The sequence below is a fragment of the Schistocerca gregaria genome, chromosome 3 (assembly GCF_023897955.1).
Source record: "Schistocerca gregaria isolate iqSchGreg1 chromosome 3, iqSchGreg1.2, whole genome shotgun sequence".
Lineage (NCBI taxonomy): Eukaryota > Metazoa > Arthropoda > Insecta > Orthoptera > Acrididae > Schistocerca > Schistocerca gregaria.
The window spans coordinates 691,763,721-691,782,439 of record NC_064922.1 but is presented as its reverse complement, the minus strand read 5'-3'; the positions used below and the strand labels follow the sequence as shown (position 1 = coordinate 691,782,439).

The window sequence follows — 18,719 nt, the reverse complement described above, 5'->3', positions numbered from 1 at the left end:
TCTATCTTCTGATTCTCTGAGAGGTCTTGAGAACCCACTGTGTGCAAACTTTGCCATAACAAAGTTTCTCATGTATTATGTGAGACACAGTTCCTTTGCTTATTGGCAGTTCAAGAACAATGTCACATGTGGGGGGTCCAATGATTTGTCTGTATGGACTGTTCCACAGCCGAAATCATGGTACTGGGGGCGACAGCGTGTGCCTGCCCAGGGTGTGGCATGACCATGATGTTTGCATGTCCCACTCTATACTATTGGCACTACTGGCAAATTGTGCACCCTGAAGACACTGATCATCTCTGTACACTTTTTTTCATTGTGTGATAAATCTGTGAAGCATAACCCCCCCCCCCCCTTCCTTAAGTGTGAAGAAATTAGATTACCACTTTATGCAGACTGGGAGGATTGTCCTATGCAATGAATTGTGGAAACAACTCTCCAGACATGAGGAAATTGCTGCAAAGGCAGTAAGTGGCATTAAGTCCACTTGTGCAACTGGTAATACCACCATATCATGGCAAGCACATTCATCTAATGGGATTACACACAACACCACTACAGTGCACGTCTCTTTTTCAATTGCGAATGTTGCTTTTGTTGTGGTCTTCCGTCTGACGACTGGTTTGATGCAGTTCTCCCTGCTACTCTTATCTTGTGTGAGCCTCTTCATTTCTGAATAATTACTGCAACCTACATCCTTCAGAATCTGCTTACGGTATTCACCTCTTGGTCTCCCTCAATGATTTCACCCCCAACTGCCCTTCAATGCCAAACTGACAATCCCTGGATGTCTCAGAATGTGCCGTATCGGCCAGTTCCTCCTTTTGGTCAAGTTGCGTCAAAAATGTCTTATCTCCCTAATTCTATTCATTAAATTATTTAATTGTATGAATATAATAGAGGGAAACATTCCACAGGGGAAAAATATATCTAAAAACAAAGATGATGTGACTTACCAAACAAAAGGGCTGGCAGGTCGATAGACACACAAACAAACACAAACATACAAACAAAATTCAAGCTTTCGCAACCAACGGTTGCTTCTTCAGGAAAGAGGGAAGGAGAAGGATGTGGGTTTTAAGGGAGAGGGTAAGGAGTCATTCCAATCCCAGGAGCAGAAAGACTTACCTTAAGGGGAAAAAAGGACAGGTATACACTCGCACACACACACATCCATCCGCACATACACAGACACAAGCATACATTTGTAAAGGCAAAGAGTTTGGGCAGAAATGTCAGTCAAGGCGAAAGTACAGAGGCAAAGATGTTGTTGAAAGACCTGGACGGTGTAACACTGTGCCAAGATGTGCTGGCTTTGGTGCACGGCCAGCACATCTTGGCACAGTGTTACACCGTCCAGGTTATCTGGATACTTCCCACTAACACCAACCTGTCAGAACTCCGGAGATGGGAACTTGCCCTTCAGTATATCCTCTCTTCTCGTTATCCGCCAGGCCTCAACCTCCGCTAATTTCAAGTTGCCGCCGCTCATACCTCACCTGTCTTTCAACACCATCTTTGCCTCTGTACTTGGGCCAAATAGTTTTTGTGAAATCGAATGATAAAGTGTGTCAAAGCAGTCGAAACACCATGTGTCTGCACAGGTGAGCAGTGCAATGATGACAAAATCACACAAATCGCGGAATGCGGGGAGCATGTCTCTGTAGCAGTGAAAGGGTTAATGCGGCCGTGGTGGCTTTACTTCATAAACTGCGCGCTCCCCCCTAAACGTAAGTTTGTGAACTATACTATGGCGCTGCTTCTCTTGGCGCGTACAACTGGCAACGCAGCAATCTCCCACGCCTGGGCGGTCTTGTGCAAACCGCCAAGATAAAAGAATTGAACTATAATATAAGAGTATATTGCTGAGAGAAGGCAAAGATCTTATTAACACACACCTAAAAACTACAAGTGAAACACCCACCTTACATCAGTGATAGCACAATATTAGACTACAATGAAGGTAGCAAAATTCCACATTTACAGGAAACTGTCCCACTAGCAAGGCTCTCACTCACCTTCAAGAAGTACATGTGAGAGGCAAATCAGATAGTGAAGTAGCTTGACAACTTTCTTTCTTTCTTTCTTTTTGATTGTGGTGATAGATTCTGCCACCAATTGCCTTGGTTGCCAGCAGTAGCCAGACTAAAGGTCAACAATACACATAAGGTTATCCTCATTAGGTGTCACAGAAAACATGGGATCAAAGGTGCTACCACACATCATTAGAGCTCTAGCCCATCACTGAACTAGTTAGCTAGTCATTTGACTATATTGGCTAATAGAAATTCAAGAAGAAATACCATCAATATGTCAGCACACAAGACCCCACTCCTGTGACTAGATTAAAGAAAAGACACACCATGAAAAAATAACGCACAATAAATGAAGTGGGACTGGTCACCTGATAACTATATGACGCCAAAAGGTGACTTACATCAATGGCCAAAACAACAGACAATATCACAGCACGAAGAAGGGTTCATATACCCATTAAACACTCACACAAAACATTTTCTTGTAGTAACATGATTAAGATAATGATACACCAGTTACACTGCTCTTTACACGAGTTTTCTTGCAGAAATCACAATGAGCTTATTTCGGCACATTGCCATCATCAGTAATAGGTGATAGTCTTGATATTATAAATTGTAACTATGATTGTAATGGTATCATACATTCGATTTGTATTTTTATATTATGTGGAACATAATGCTGCTATATGCTGTCTTGGAATTTGTATTTAGACATTATTTGGATGTTTGTCATAGATGTACTGATATATCTGATTTTTAGATATAGATAGTCACTTTTTGTGTGTTATTTTCCCTCTTGACAGCTTCGATGGCAGTGGATCACTGATATTACCGTATATACTCGAATAATCCATGCATGTTTTTTCCCGAATTTTAGGATGAAAAACTGGGGTGCGCGGATTATTCGAAACATTGTTGGTACTGCTCTGTCTCCAACAATACATCCCATTATACTATTGCATTGTTGCGGTCTCAGTCTGTGACGCATCACTAGCACGTTAAGAATGAAGAATTAACATCTTCAAACTTAATAATTATGGCTACAAGTTCTCATTATCACTTGTACACTGCTGAAGAACAAGTGAAAATTATTGAAGAAGCTGAGAATATTGGAAACCGTGCAGCAGGAAGATACGACGTGAGTGAGAGTTGTATTCATGACTGGCAAAAAAATAAAACGCAGCTTCAAGAAACTAATAGTAATCGCCGGGCACTTCGCAGCCAAAAAGCTGAGCATCCGGACCTCGAGAAAAGGCTCTGCAATTATGTAGATGAGAAGTGACAATACGGATGTGCGGTGACGAGTGAAATGTGCCAACTTAAAGCATTGACTTTAGTCAAAGAACTAGGCATTACCAGTTTCAAAGCTAGCCAGGGATGGCTATCAAGATTTTTCAACCAAAATGGTTTAGGATTCCGGAGGAAAACTACTATTGCTCAGCGGCTTCCAGGCGATTACGAGGAAAAAATAGTGAATTTTCATTGTTATGTGATAAATCTGCAACGTAAGCAGTCCTATATATTATCGCAAATTGGTAATGCGGATAACGCCAGTCTATTCTGAGATGCCGCTCGACAACACAGTGAACAGGAAAGGAGAATCCAGCATCATGAGACGAACTGGTGGCAGTGAGAAACAAAGATGTACAGTGATGTTGGGTGTAACTGGGGATGGACGAAAGCTACCACCTTATGTGATATTTAAAAGGAAAACCGTTGGGGTGCACGCATTATTCGAGTATATACAGTATATGTTTGCATAGTGATCATTATAATTAGCTGATATATTAAATTCGGTTATGATTTTGATTATTTTCTTAGGTTTAGTTCTGATTCTGTCTATTACCTGAAGTTTTGTACGGCTTCCATTAGGGTTATTAGGTTTTATTTCTTATATAATAATTCTGTTGTGGTTATGGGTTGTGATGTGTTCTTGGTGTTATATGTTTGTTCCACGATGTTTATGTCATTGCTATGACTGTGCATTACTTAGTGTATCTGGTTTCTTTATTTTACAGCATCAATAAAGTTTTTAATATAGTTTTTGTGCTTGAGATCAATTTGTTCATTCAATAAACTCAGAGGGTTATGGTGTGCATGTGAATATATCTTTATTTTTTCAAGAATATTCATGATTGTTCCATTTTAGGTAATACAGAGGATTTCAGACACTTTATTTATGGATTTTACATTGTGTTTTTCTGTTGGCAGATAATGAAAGAATGTAGATGGACAGTTTTTACTGTCTCTGATGTGCTCTTTGTATCTAACAGTGAAGTACTACTGGTTTGTCCTTCAACATTAGATTCTAAGAGCACACCACAAACAGTGAAAATAACCATCTACATTCTTTCAACAATAACGAACCGAAAAACACAAAGTAAAATTCATAAACAAAGCACTGCAAATCATCCATGTTATGCAGAAGGGAGCAATCATGGACATCCTTGAAGGAATAGAGATATATTCACATGCAATCAATAACACTCTAAATTTGCTTACTAACAAACCGATCTCAATCACAAAAAATATGCTGATAACAATATTAATATTCAAAAGTGAGAAAATGAGTAAAATAAACAAATCAGGGATACTACATAACACAGCCATAGTAACAGCAAAAACAAAAACAAAAAAAACAACAAAGACGTAACATAAGTAAACATTGCAATTCTGTTAAGTTTAACAGAATTATTACATAAAAATTGATAATAAAATGTAATAATCTCAACACAAACCAGATGAAATTACAGATAAAAGTGTAATCAGAACCAAACCTAAGAAAATAATCAAAACATAACCAAATTTCCACACATCACCTACTTCTAGTGGTGCCAGTAAACAAGTAACATCACTGATCCACTGTCATTCAAGTTGCCAAGCTGTCAAGAGGAAAAAATAAAAAACTGACTAATCTGATGTAACAGTATGTCTACAACAAACATCCAAGTAATGTCAAATAAAAATTCCAACAAAGACAGCATATAGCAGCATATAAAGAGCAGTGTAACTGGCATAATGTCGCAGAGGAGGCTGAGTGGCAAGGTCATCGTGGTGTGGTGGTTGTGATGCTGGACTTTTGGATGGAGGTTCATAAGTTCAAAACTCACCTGAACTCGAGTACATGTTAGAAGTATCCACAAACATCAAGAATTATTGTACTGGAATGATCTCTAGTTGCATATATACCATATGTGTTCTGGCCGGAGGCAATTCGCTCCGCACTCTTGTATGTGCCAGTGCTGAATAAACCTTTGTTAAGTAAAGTTACTGTTCATCAGTCCGCTATTTACACCTTCTTCTATGTGACATTATTCTGGTGGAGACACTGGGTATTGGAACTTCTGATGGCGCACATTATCAATGAACGACACAGTGGCTCCCATCAGGCCATGACAGAGCCGAGAAACCCGAGTTCGAGCCACATTCAACTCATTGCAATCTACCACAGACAGAAGAAGAAGAGGACATTACGATGACAGCAACTGTGTGCAACCACATGAGACATCCTTCCAGGTTCTCTGGTGACTGTAACGTCTCTCTCTTTCTGTTTATTTAGGTTTGATTTGTTTGATTGTTATTCTTTATTTCTATTATTCGGAATCTTTTTTTTTATTAAATTGAGCCTGAAACTTACGTAATAAATACTTCGCGTGAAGTACGATTTGCAGCATAAACAAAAATTAATTTCGGAAATGTAATCCACTGAATATTAAAAGTAAAGCTTTTGAACAACGCGCGTGACTGACTAGATACATTCAGAGGGTACGTACATTCGCGTGCGAGTGGTTGCGGTCTGATGAGAAATTTTCATTGTGAAATAATTTCGTCGTAACACACTCGGAGATTGCGAACGTACATTCAGAGTAGAGGCACGTACGTTCTATCATTCCCCGTGGCCTCTATTGTCGAGCAGCGCCGTTTTGAAGATCTTCGGTTCCATCTAAAACTCGCCTTCTCTGCTTAACATAAATACTCCGTAGGCATGGGAATAAGGCTTGTTGTGTGATGAAAATAATATAAAACACATCTTGCGTCTTTTAACTCATTCATTTACCACACACACACACACACACACACACACACACACACACACACACACACACACACACACACTAGTAATTAGACAGTATGACATCCCACCAGCCCATCAGAACAAAAAGTAGTCGTTCATACAAAAAAAAAAAAAAAAAAAAAAAAAAAAAAAAAAAAAAAAAAAAAAAAACAACGAAGGGCGAAATTGTTCCTATGTCTCTCAAAGATAAAAAGTTTACCAGATATTTCTCTGGTGTGTCACTGGAACAATTTTTCAGCACCTCTGCGATTAAATCACAATATTTTCAGTTCCTTTACATGATGATGGCCACAATCCAAACAAGTAGCTGAAGGTATACGAGGGTGTAGCCAAATTTAACAAATGGGATGACACCGTGTGTTTCGCTAACGTATATTTCTACTTGGAGGGCACTACCAAGCAATAGTATGAGAACAACGAGGAGAAGTTCACAAGCTGGGAAGTATTTCAGGCAGAACTGCACAAGTATTTCAGTGACACACAATGAAAGAAGTGCAACGCTGAAGATAAATTAAAGTGCAGAGCACAACACCCAGGAGAAACTACAGCATCCTACATTCAAGACGTCTTGGAGCTGTGTAAAATAGTGAATCCTAGAATGGAGGAGGAAGATAAGGTTGCACATCTCATGAAGGATGTTGCTGAGGACATGTATCAAGCCCTATTCCTGAAGGAGGTTTCGACAGCAGACGACTTCATAAAATGGTGCCAGTATATCAAGACAATGCATCAAAAAAGAATTACATGCAAGAAGTTTTAACTGCTTCCAAATGTCGTATCGATGTCTGTGATAAAGGAAGAAACTGATTTCACAAGTGTTTTTCCATCAGATAGTAAGAGAGGTAGTTTAGAAGGCAGTTGGATTGCACAGGGAGCAAAAAAACGAGACACTTCAAGAGGTCATAAAAGAGGACGTGGAACAGACATTGAACCCAATCTCTCGTCCTTCATTTCCCTTTAAAATTATAAAATGTTGAGACTCAGGAGAAGTCACATTCCTACAATGCCGCATGAGGAATCCGTTTGGGCACCAAGGAAGACTGATGTCTGGAGGACCCAAGATAACCAACCAGTATGTTTCCATTGCAGACGACCAGAGCATGTGGTGCGTTATTGTCGAGAAAGGCAGTAGACATTTGATGACGCCTGCACCAGAAGACAGCAGACTGATCTTAGCCGACGCCAACTCCGGGACGACAAAGGTGAACAAGATGATGTGGGTGCAGGATGAGGTAGGTCACCATCGCCGCAAGCTAGCCGCTGGGGAGGACGCTCCCCAACATGCCGACCAAGGTCTCCATTGCCGTTTAGAAGCTCCAGCCAATCACCAGGCCACCGCAACCTGGGAAACTAAAGGGTGTGACCTTCCTTGGAGGTGACGTAGCTGAAAAGAAAAATCCTCCACCGTCGATCACTACAAAAATGATGGAAAACTACATAAATATCCTCATGGATGGCTGACCAATCCAAGCTCTTGTGGACTCTGGAGCATCATATTCAGTCATTTCGGAGAAGTACCGTTGCCAGTTGCAGAAAACCATATTCGTCAACAACAAAACATTTCTACTGTAGGTGGCTAATGGGAAATACGTAAAACCTACAGGAAGATGTACCATTCGTGTGGGTATAAGTGGCCATACACAGCCCTTAGAATTCATTGTCTTACAAGAGTGTAGTCATGGCGTCATTCTCGGGTGAGACATTTTGAAAGGTTCTCAGGCAATTATAGATCCTGGTTGCTCAAAGATTATGCTCAACAAGATGAGATACTGTGGACAGGAAGATGTGCATCAGAGTGTGTGGAGACTATGCGTGCTGGATGAAATGAGCATTCCTGCAGTCAGCACTAGAAAGGTAACTGTCATGTGTCATGCCATGCATCAACCCATGGATCTTGAAGTGGAATGTAAGAGAAGCATACCACTAAGGAATAACTTGGTCATCACAGCCTCTGTCGTCTCATTTAAGAACGGATTCGGTGAACTGTGGATAGTTAACTGTCGCTTGCCAAGAACCATAGATCCTCCCAAGACGCATGTGAATAGCAAATACTGAGCCATTCATTGCAGAACAGCTGAGCGTCATAGACACCTCCCATGCTGTGGGTGAAATTAGCGCTACCACTACGAGACAAGATCTTCTATCTTGACTATCACCAGATCTCACTAACAAATAACAGAAGAAGCTACTTGCCATTCTTCAAGAGTTTTCTGAACGCTTCAATCCACAGGTGAAGAACAAATTAGTCAACTCGATGGTGAAGCATCAGATTAGCACAAGAGACCAACAAATAAGCCAGAGAGCATACCATGTGTCAGCAATGGAACATTGGATAATTCACGATGAGGTAGAGAAAATGATGAAGAATGACATCATTCAGCCTTTGCAGAGAGCATGGTCGTCACCAGTGGTTCTCATCAGGAAGAAGGATGGCAGTTGGTGCTACTGCGTTGATTACAGGAAGCTTAATAAGATAACTAAAAAGGACGTTTACCCACTTCCACGAATTCACGATACACTAGACTGTCTAAAAGGGCCCAAGTTTTTCTCAACCATCGATATGTATGCGGAATACTGGCAAATCAAAGTATATCATGAGAAAACTGCATTCATAGCCCCTGAGGACTTGTATGGTTTGTGCGACTTTTTAACGGATGATGGATAATCTTCTACATCACCTGAAGGGCCATTCTTAAGTGTCTCCAAAAAGGCGGACTGAAACTATATCCAAAAAAAGTCTCTCTTTGGAGCAAAAGAAATCAAAATAGTTGGACACTTTGGGATTATGTTCTTATTACTGTCATTTTATCAAAAACTTTTGTATCAAAGCCAGGCCACTCCAGGAGTTGTTAAAAGCAGATGCCAAATTTATCTGGGGTGGTGCTCAAAAAAATTCTTTCAATGTGCTGCGAAAAGCTCTGACGACTGACCTTGTACTTGGTCTGTATGATGAGAGAGCACCTACAGAACTTCACATAGATGCCAGTGGGTATGGGATCGGTGCTGTTCTAGTGCAACTTTCGGATGGAAAAGAGGTTATAGCCTGTGCTTCTAGGACACTTACAAAAGTCAAGAAAAACTACTCAACTACAGAAAGAGAAAGTCTTGCTGTGATCTGGGCCAAGTGTAAATTTTGACAGTATCTCTATGGAAGGCCATTCACAGTTGTTACAGACCATCATTCACTTTGTTGGTTGATGGGTCTTAAGGATCCAACAGGACGACTCGCCAGGTGGGCACTATGTCTTCAAGAGTATGACATTACCATAGTGTACAAAAGTGGAAGAAAACACCAAGATGTTGACTGTCTCTCAAGAAACCCTGTGCTATACCATCGAGACTTAGATGAAGATAGTGACTGTCTCGCTGCACACCAGGCTCTCTCTGCTGAGCAGGAGAAGGACGCCAAGATATCTCAAATTACGCTTGCCTTAAATCAACCAGAGGATGTGAAAGGACAATTTAAGGTAGTTAATGGATTACTTTGCAAGGAAAACTTTGACCCGTTTGGTAAGAGGTGGCTACCAGTGATTCCTAAACACATACGCTTAGAGAGCTACCACTCGAATTCAAAAATCTTAGCGTAATCCACTGCTTTCAAATCTAAACGGAAGAGTTTCCTCGTGGGTCACTCCTTCTATTCTGTCGAGGAGTTCCTTGAAAAATTAAGCTGATTCTTATTGTATTCTTGATTGTGTTTACTTAAACTTATGGACTGACTTTTTTGGGGTTAATAACATTTATTTTTATCTGTTATTACTTTTATGTTGTAATTTCATGTACTGACACATTCCATGACCTTGAAGACTTGCTCCTCAATTTGGTCCTATGGAACTTGACATGTAAATAAAATAAATGTTCTACAGAAAATCTACAACAAATCTGAGGCTGAACATTTAGGATTTATTAAGACATACAATAGGATCCGCAAGAGATTTTTCTGGCCAGGTTTATTTGGGAGGGTCTGTCACTATGTGCTCCACTGTCGAGAGTGCCAGAGGAGAAAGGCAGTTCCTCAGGAACCACCTGGCCGACTCATACCAATTCTACCAGCCGAAACACCTTTCCTGCATATTGGGATTGACCTCCTCGGACATTTTCCAACATCTGTTAGTGGCAATAGATGGTTTACTGTTTGCACTGATTATCCAACATGCTATGCCATTACAAAAACCGTAAAAACAGCCAAAGCATTCAAGGTAGCCAGATTCATCATGGTAGACATTGTATTAAAATACGGTGCCCCAAGGTCGTTAATTATGGATCGAAGGTAAATTTTTCAATCGAACCATGTGATAGAGAGAAACTGTCAGTGCAACATTACTCATCACATGACGACTTCCTACCATCCGCAAACTAAGGGGCTTACTGAACGCCTCAATAAGACCTTGGCTGACATTCTATCAACGTTTGTCAATGTTGAGCAGAGCAACTGGGATGTGGTGCTACCTTTCCTGACATTTGCCTACAAGATCGCCAAACAAGACACCACATGATTTATGCCATTTTTCCTGGTGCACGGGCGTGAGGTGACTACGACAATGAACACTGTGTTTCTGTTACACCCTGATGACGTGGACGGCAACTACACCAGCCAGATGTTAACCAGAACTGAGGAAGCTCGGCAGTTAGCTCAACTCTGCATGCTGCAGGCTCAAGAAAACGACTGCTGAACGTATGATGCAGGCCACCGCCCTGTTGTCTACCAGCCTGGTGACATTGTCTGGATCTTCACTCCTGTTCGGAAGGATAGTCTCTCTGAGGAGCTTCTCAGGCGCTACTTTGGACATTATAAGGTTGTAAAACAGTTGTCTGATGTTACTTATGAAGTTGAAGATTTTGACCCCAACACAAGACGACAAAAGATTAGAGATACGGTCCACATCCTTTGAATGAAGCCCTATAAGGATCCTGCAACCCAGGGTAAATTCGAAGCTCAGCGACAGGCAACAAGCAGAAAGGTGACGAAGAGCGTAGTGGCAAAGGAAGTTCTAACAAGATCACTGCCAGGGCGAACATCAGTCATCGAAAGTCGGAGTATGCAGGACCAATGACTCGTTCCTGGACTAGGTGGACATAAACACTGAGATGCTGTTCTCTTAAGGAGGGAGTAATGTGTCGCAGAGGAGGCTGAGTGGCGTGGCTGAGTGGCGTGGTCACTGTGACGTGGTGGTTGTGATGCTGGACAGTTGCATGGAGGGTCGTGAGTTCAAAACTCACCTGAAGTGTAAAATTTTAATTTCTATATTAGGTTTGAGTACATTCTAGAAGTATCCATAAATGTCAAGAATCATTGTACTGGAATGTTCTGTAACTGTATACATACTGTATGTGTTCTGTCGGAAGGCACTTCATTCCGTACTCTGGTATGTGCAAGTGTTGAATAAACCTTCCTTTGTTAGGTGAAGTTAGTGTTCGTCATTCATCTAATTACACCTTCTTCTTCCTGACAATATCATTCTCATAATCATATCACTACAAGACATATTTTGTGCTGTCAGGCTCACCAAAAAAAAAAAAAAAAATAAATAAAAAAAAATTTAAAAAAATGAATGGTCAACAATTCTTGAAACATAAATACACTTGTTCAAGACACTGATTTATACCCATACACACCTAAAAACTGAAAAAAATGGAAAGAAAAAGAGATCAATGTGTGATAACACTTCCTTTATTGTGTTGTAACGCTTCCTCAGGCAAAACTATCACTAATGGTGGCTAAGTCCAGTGTACACAGGATGACAATGGAAGCCGTTCTGATACTTCCAATAAAGGCATTTACAGATACACGCAGTAATGGATTACACATACAATTAATCAAATTATGCAGTGTTTAATTCAGTAACACAAGTATTTTTTTTTAAAAAAAACCACTTAGCTGTATGCACTGAAGACTTATTGTTAACCTGATTGGCTGGCAGTATGGAAGCACCAATAAAGTAATTGCTCAGCATGGGAGGGGCTAGATAGATTTAGTGTACAGCTTGGATGAGAATTAAAATGTTAGAATTAAAAAAAAAAAATATCACCACCACTAGGATAATTCTGAAGGGATAAAAGTCAAGAAATTCATGGTGAAAATGCCAATTGTACATCTAATTTCAACATTCAAACTATAGATGAGGGTACCAAGAAACCATGTTTCTGGCCCCTCCAGCCTCTCATTTTCCCTTTCTGTTCACAGCTGAAATGTAGGGAAAACAACTGCATTCCTATTTCTGTCATACCCTTTGGCCTGCTCAAAATTACTTTAGGATTGACAGTTTGGCAGGAACACGTGGAGGCGTGGAGCAGTGTCACCATGTCCCACACAGAATACAAACATAATCTTACATTTCATTCAGTTTACTCAATATCCCAAACTGCTTGATGTGTAAAAGTATTTATGAAACAGCTATCCTTTGCTTTCTTATATTTTATTTACAGCAATAAAGTTTTACGATAAAAAAAAAGAAGAGAAGAAAAGGGTTTAACATCACATTGACATCGAGCTCAACAGGAACAGAGCACAAGCTCGGATTATGAAAGGAGGGGGAAGTAAATCCAGCCATGCCTCTTTCAGAGGAACCATCCCCAAATTTGCCTTAAGTGACTGAGGCAAATCATTGAAAACATAAATCTTCATTGCTGAATGCAGATTTAAACTATCGTTGTCCTCAAGGCGATTCTATCATGCTAAATACTGCATCAGCTCACTTGGTTCTTTAAGAAAATATATGGAGTTTAGCTATAGTTTACAAAAATGTGCTTCATGAAGACATTACCAAATTTTCAACATTTTGATTTTTGAATGTAGGTGAAAACATTACGCAGACTAAATCTTAAGATTACATTAAATTTTCATGTCCTCCAAACTGGAACTCTGACTACTCAGTGTTAGAAACCTGTAACAGAGTCAAATGTACTGCACAATGCTGTGCTCAGGAGTCAAAACCTCAGTGGCAGCATGTTTGGTTCCATTATGAGAAACAGAGTACTAGGTTTATAATTAACCTGTTATGTTTTCTGATCAAACTTCTACTTATTTGAAACATAATAAAAAAATCATGCCTGCTAGTCAAGGAGACAAAATTTATCAGTTTGGAATAAATAATAACGAACCATGGACCTTGATGGGGAGGCTTGTGTGCCTCAGCGGTAGAGATAGCCGTACCATAGGTGCAACCACAATGGAGGGGTATCTCTTGAGAGGCTAGACAAACGTGTGGTTCCTGAAGACGGGCAGCAGCCTTTTAAGTAGTTGCAGGGGCAGCAGTCTGGATGATTGACTGATCTGGCCTTGCAACATTAACCAAAACAGCCTTGCTGTGATGGTACTGCGAACGGTTGAAAGCAAGGGGAAACTACAGCCGTAATTTTTCCTGAGGGCATGGAGCTTTACTGTATGGTTAATGATGATGGCGTCCTCTTGGGTAAAATATTCCGGAGGTAAAATAGTCCCCCATTCGGATCTCTGAGTAGGGACTACTCAAGAGGACGTCGTTATCAGCAGAAAGAAAACTGGCGTTCTACGGATCGGAGTGTGGAATGTCGGATCCCTTAATCGGGCAGGTAGGTTAGAAAATTTAAAAATGGAAATGGATAGGTAAAAGTTAGATATAGTGGGAATTAGTGAAGTTCGGTGGAAGGAGGAACAAGACTTTTGGTCAGGCGAATACAGGGTTATAAATACAAAGTCAAATAGGGGTAATGCAGGAGTAGGTTTAATAATGAATAAAAAAATAGGAGTGCGGGTAAGATACTACAAACAGCATAGTGAACACATTATTGTGGCCAAGATAGACACGAATTCTTCTTGAAGTGGATGTAAAATTGTTTTGAAATTTTTTGCCTGTGCAGACACCCTAATAACTCTCTACAAGAAAGTAAAAGGAGCAATTCTTTGCCTAGGAAAACTCCATGAAACTGTATGCTGACCTGGACTCCAAATCTCACATGAACTCCTTAGTACCTTGATGGACAAGTAATGGTAACTCGATTCAGTAACATATTACAAGCTCCTAAATTTAGATACCTAAGTGATACTATCTTACAGTTGCTATTAAATAGTGATACAAAGAAAGAGAGAAAATTGGTAACTCAAAACTGAAAGAATCTTCCAGAAATTGGCATTGGAGATGACATGATACAAGGTAAAGCTGCATTTTAGACTTGTCTATAACCACTGAGTTGCAGATAAACCTATAACTGGAACCAACAGAATCAGGACAGAAGAGATTTTGACAGAAATTGAAAGCAAACTCTTCAACTAAAAAAGTTGAATCATGTATCTCAGCTGGGCATCATGATTTATAATAATGATGATAATGATAATAATAGTCATTCAAATGAAACTATAAGGTTCCAAGAACCTTTCCAAATCTTAAACATCTATTTCATCTGTATGCAGACTGAAGTGAAAAATGAAAATTTGTACCAAGGCCAGGATTCGAAGCCGGGTCTCCAACACAGTTGGAGAGCCTCTGCAATGCTGTTTGAGTTTATGGGAAATACAGAGTGGGTTGAGGTGTGAATGGGAATTTGGACTGAGGAGGGAGACATGCTGGGGCAGTCAGTGCATCTGTGCAAAGCCCCCATACCAGAATGACGTAATGGCTAATGCATCCACCTACTGAGCAGGGGACCCGGTTTTAAATCCCGGCATTGGTAAAAATTTTCACTTGCACCTTGAGTCTGCATATATGCATAATTAATAATTATAACTACATAGATTCCTACCAGAGAAAGGTTTAAAATAATATTTATAAAGTCTGTTTAGGACTGAAAATAGTTATGTTTCCTGTTTTATTGCTTCACTTCTCATGCATCATTTCTATAACTAAGACAAAATTCAGCCAGATATCATTTAATTTTAACAGAATGGTCTTAAAAACACTTAATTACCTGGATAAGGCACCTGGCCGTATGTGAAAAGTTCCATCAGAAGAATCCCATATGACCATACATCAGATTTAATGGAGAACTTTCCATAGATTATAGCTTCTGGTGCAGTCCACTTAACAGGAAATCTAGAGCCTAGAAATAAATGTCACAAGAAACATTTTAAGATACTGAAAACAAAACAACAAAATAATATCTGCAGTTCTATGACAAAATATTGTATTTAAATATTTGGTCTTTAGTAACACAAACACTTTGCATAACAAGCAATGGAACATCCATGATGGATTAATGACAATACTATGAAAAGGATAGATGCTATTCACAATACAGAGGAGATGTTGTGTTACAGACAAACACAACAAAAAGACTGCTAAACATGTGAGCCTTGTAGAAATCGATCCTTTTCATAGCACTGTCAAACACTTTGCATATGACTGACCTCTAATGCACACAGATCACAAAAAAAACGTTGACATCAGGCGTTGTATGTTCTAGTACCCCACAGAAGACTTTGATCATGAACCCTTATTGCATTTATATAAGCACCCTAATTGCATTTATGTAAGGAAGGTTCCTTATCTGCTGTTTCTTGCAGAGTGCTTTGTTCTTATCTCAACAACAAGCTGTGAGTTAAAACTGAGTTTCCCTTACCTATTATTACATTTTTTAAAATTCATTTCTGTAAGGTTACAACTGAAGCATCGTTATTCAACTTTTCTCTTTGCAGAATACAGGTAAATGGGCCAAATATACTTTTAATTCTTTTCGTGGTTTAAAGACCCTTTCTTCAACTTGTAACATGCCTCAAAAGTACTCCAGCAGTTATTACCTTCAGTGGTTCTTGCATACCATGCTCTGAACCCTAATAGCTCAGCAGTCGCCACTATATTCACTTTAGGAAAGGATGTCAAGCATAAAAATTTGAATGCATCATAGTTAATAAGAACTAGATTCCTGTTATGAGAGACTTGATGTAATTTCTTATTTATAATATTCTACATTGGAAAAACTGTGTATATTAGAAATGGAAACACACACACACACACACACACACACACACACACACACACACACACACACACACACACCTATATTGTCATTGGACTGTGTGTGCGTGTGCGTGTGAAGAACATCGTCCAAAAGATGTGTCTTTCTATTACTCAGTATCTCAACTATGACGTGAAGGTTATTTTTACTGTTTCCCTTTGTTTATACTTCACATAGGACTTTCCAGAATAAGGACTCAGGAAGGTTCTGTTCTTTTTACACAGCTCACAATGGCAACCATGACTCATATATTTCCAATGCCCATTATGAATCATAACATTGTTTCAGTTTAAGTAATGCTTTCAGCAACAACAAGACACAATTACTGCAGGGACAAAGCAGGTATGGGAGTTCTGTTCTGCTGGTTTGCAGTGTTTATAGCACAATATGCAATTTTTTGTGATGCCTTGTCTTGAACTGCAACACACGTCTTAAACAAGTAACCTCTGTAATGCTGTTTTTGAATACAAAGAATGCTAAGCCAGCTGAAATTCAATTTCTAGAAATTTATGGTGAAAATGTAATGACTGATGGAATGGTGAGAAACTGGGTGAGAGACTTCAATGATGGATGAAAAAAACTTGGGTTTGTCATATCACTCCAGAACCAAAACAACGTTTGGTGGATTGGAAACACAAAGTCCCCCCCCCCCCCCCCACACACACACACACACAAAGTTCAAAACAACTGTGTCCGGACAAAAATCATGTGCACTGTGTTCTGTAACAGACAGGGCATTCTGCATTCTGCTTGTTGAGTTCCTTACCACAGGTGCAGTAGACACTGTGAAACACTGAGAAAACTACTGTGCAGAATTCAAAACAAAAGGTATGGAATGCTCAGTCAAGGTATTGTGTTGCTTCATGACAACACAAATTCCCGTTAGGTTGGTGTCACTCAAAACCTTATTCAACAATTCAGTTGGGAGCAGTCCAATCACCTGCCATACAGCCACGATCTCACACTTTCTGACTACCACTTGTTCTTGAACCTGAATGATTTTGGAGTGATGCACTTTGACAGCAATGATGATGAAAAAAATCATGTTCAGCAATGACTATCTTCACTGGCAGCACCTTTCTATGAATAAGGCATAGAAAAGTTGGCTTCCCACTATGACGAATGTTTGAACAATGGTGGCACCTATGTAGAAAAACAGTTTAAGAATATATGTTCATTGTAAAAATAAATTTTGGTTCAAAAAATGTTTTCATGAGGTTTTTTTCCAAAAGAGTACTTACTTTCAAAACATGCCTTGTATCTTTGTTATCTTTGGACAGATTGCATTTTCTGTGTAAACTGAGTCTTTATGTCAAGGCCAATTCATTCCCTTCTCCAGAATAATGTTATATGCATGCCCTGGTGCCACATATACTAATGAGCCTAAACATTTGACCACCTGCTTAATACTATGTTAGTCCACCTTTCAAATGCATTATAGCAGTGAGCCTGTGTGGCACGGGTTCAACAAGTCCTTGATAGGTCTGTGGAGATATGTGATGCTAGATATCTATGCTCATATCATGCAATTGCCGTAAATCATGAGCCAATGGTTTATGGACATGGGAGTAATCACCCAATAGAATTCTAGAATTATTCCAAGAGTTGCAGTTCAGGTGTATTTGATGGACAAGGCATCAACACGAGTTCACTTCATCCTCTTCAGACCACTGTAACATAATTCTGGCTTTGTGAGAAAATATCCTCCACAACATAAAAATGCCCCCATCACACAGCATCTGTGGTCAGGTGTATACTTATAGCAGGATGATGGCATATCCAGACACGGCCACTGACCTAGAGGAACACAAAACATCATTCGACTGACCAGGTGTCACATATCCATTGACTATAACTGACAATGTCATTGGGTCAACACAGGAACACCTAGAGGTCTTCTGCTGTGGAACCTAAAATTCAACACTTTCCGATGAACTGTATGCCCCTAAAGCAGATGTTCACAACAGGGGTACAGGAACAGTCAACTGGCTTTAATGCCTCCACAATACTCATTATCATGCACCTAGTCATAACAATGTGACCTGCATCAAGAGCACTTGCGTCAGTGGATTTCCCCATTTGCAGGACATATCATCACTAGAATAATTCCCCTACTCATCTATGCTTCACTCATCACTCCCTTACGAAGTCACACTGTTACAATGCCATCAGGTGGGATTCAATCTTGTGGTGTGCAGTGGTCATAATGTTTTGTGTCTGATCAGCACACTTGAGTGACTGAACCCAAAATATTAACAGCATTGTGCAAAGTCATGCAGTTAAACCACATGAGGATCTCCAATCCATGGCATAGAAAATTTACAATCTTTCTTTGGCAGAAGTCCTGGTCATATTCAAACCTTTGAAACCACACAAACCACAAAAATTCATCTGCACAATACAGAAGTAGCAACCCTTTGTAGCGACCAACAGCAGCCATCACCAGGCACTCACATACTGGTAGCACCTAAAATGAACCACGTCAGCATATGCACACTGCGCAGTCTGCAGCCACATCATCAAGCTGACATTCCACCATCAGCACATTTAAGTTACTTTCTTCCACAGTGGCCCTCCTGTCTCAGTTTTCAGCAATCACTACAGGATAATCACTACCAGAGAAAGGAATTTGCATACTGATATGAAAAAGCCCTCAGTGGCTGCCATGACTGCAC

The 18,719-nt window shown here is 39.9% G+C and overlaps 1 protein-coding gene across 21 annotated transcripts in view; it reads right to left on the bottom strand.

Annotated features, from left to right (window-relative positions):
- Window positions 1-18,719, bottom strand: part of LOC126354434 (tyrosine-protein kinase Src64B) — a 269,738-nt gene that overhangs the window by 15,209 nt on the left and 235,810 nt on the right. For all 21 annotated transcript variants that reach the window (XM_050004113.1, XM_050004111.1, XM_050004110.1 and 18 more), the window contains one exon: window positions 14,998-15,129. In XM_050004113.1, the coding sequence (XP_049860070.1) occupies window positions 14,998-15,129 (132 nt within the window). The remainder of the gene's footprint in view (window positions 1-14,997; window positions 15,130-18,719) is intronic.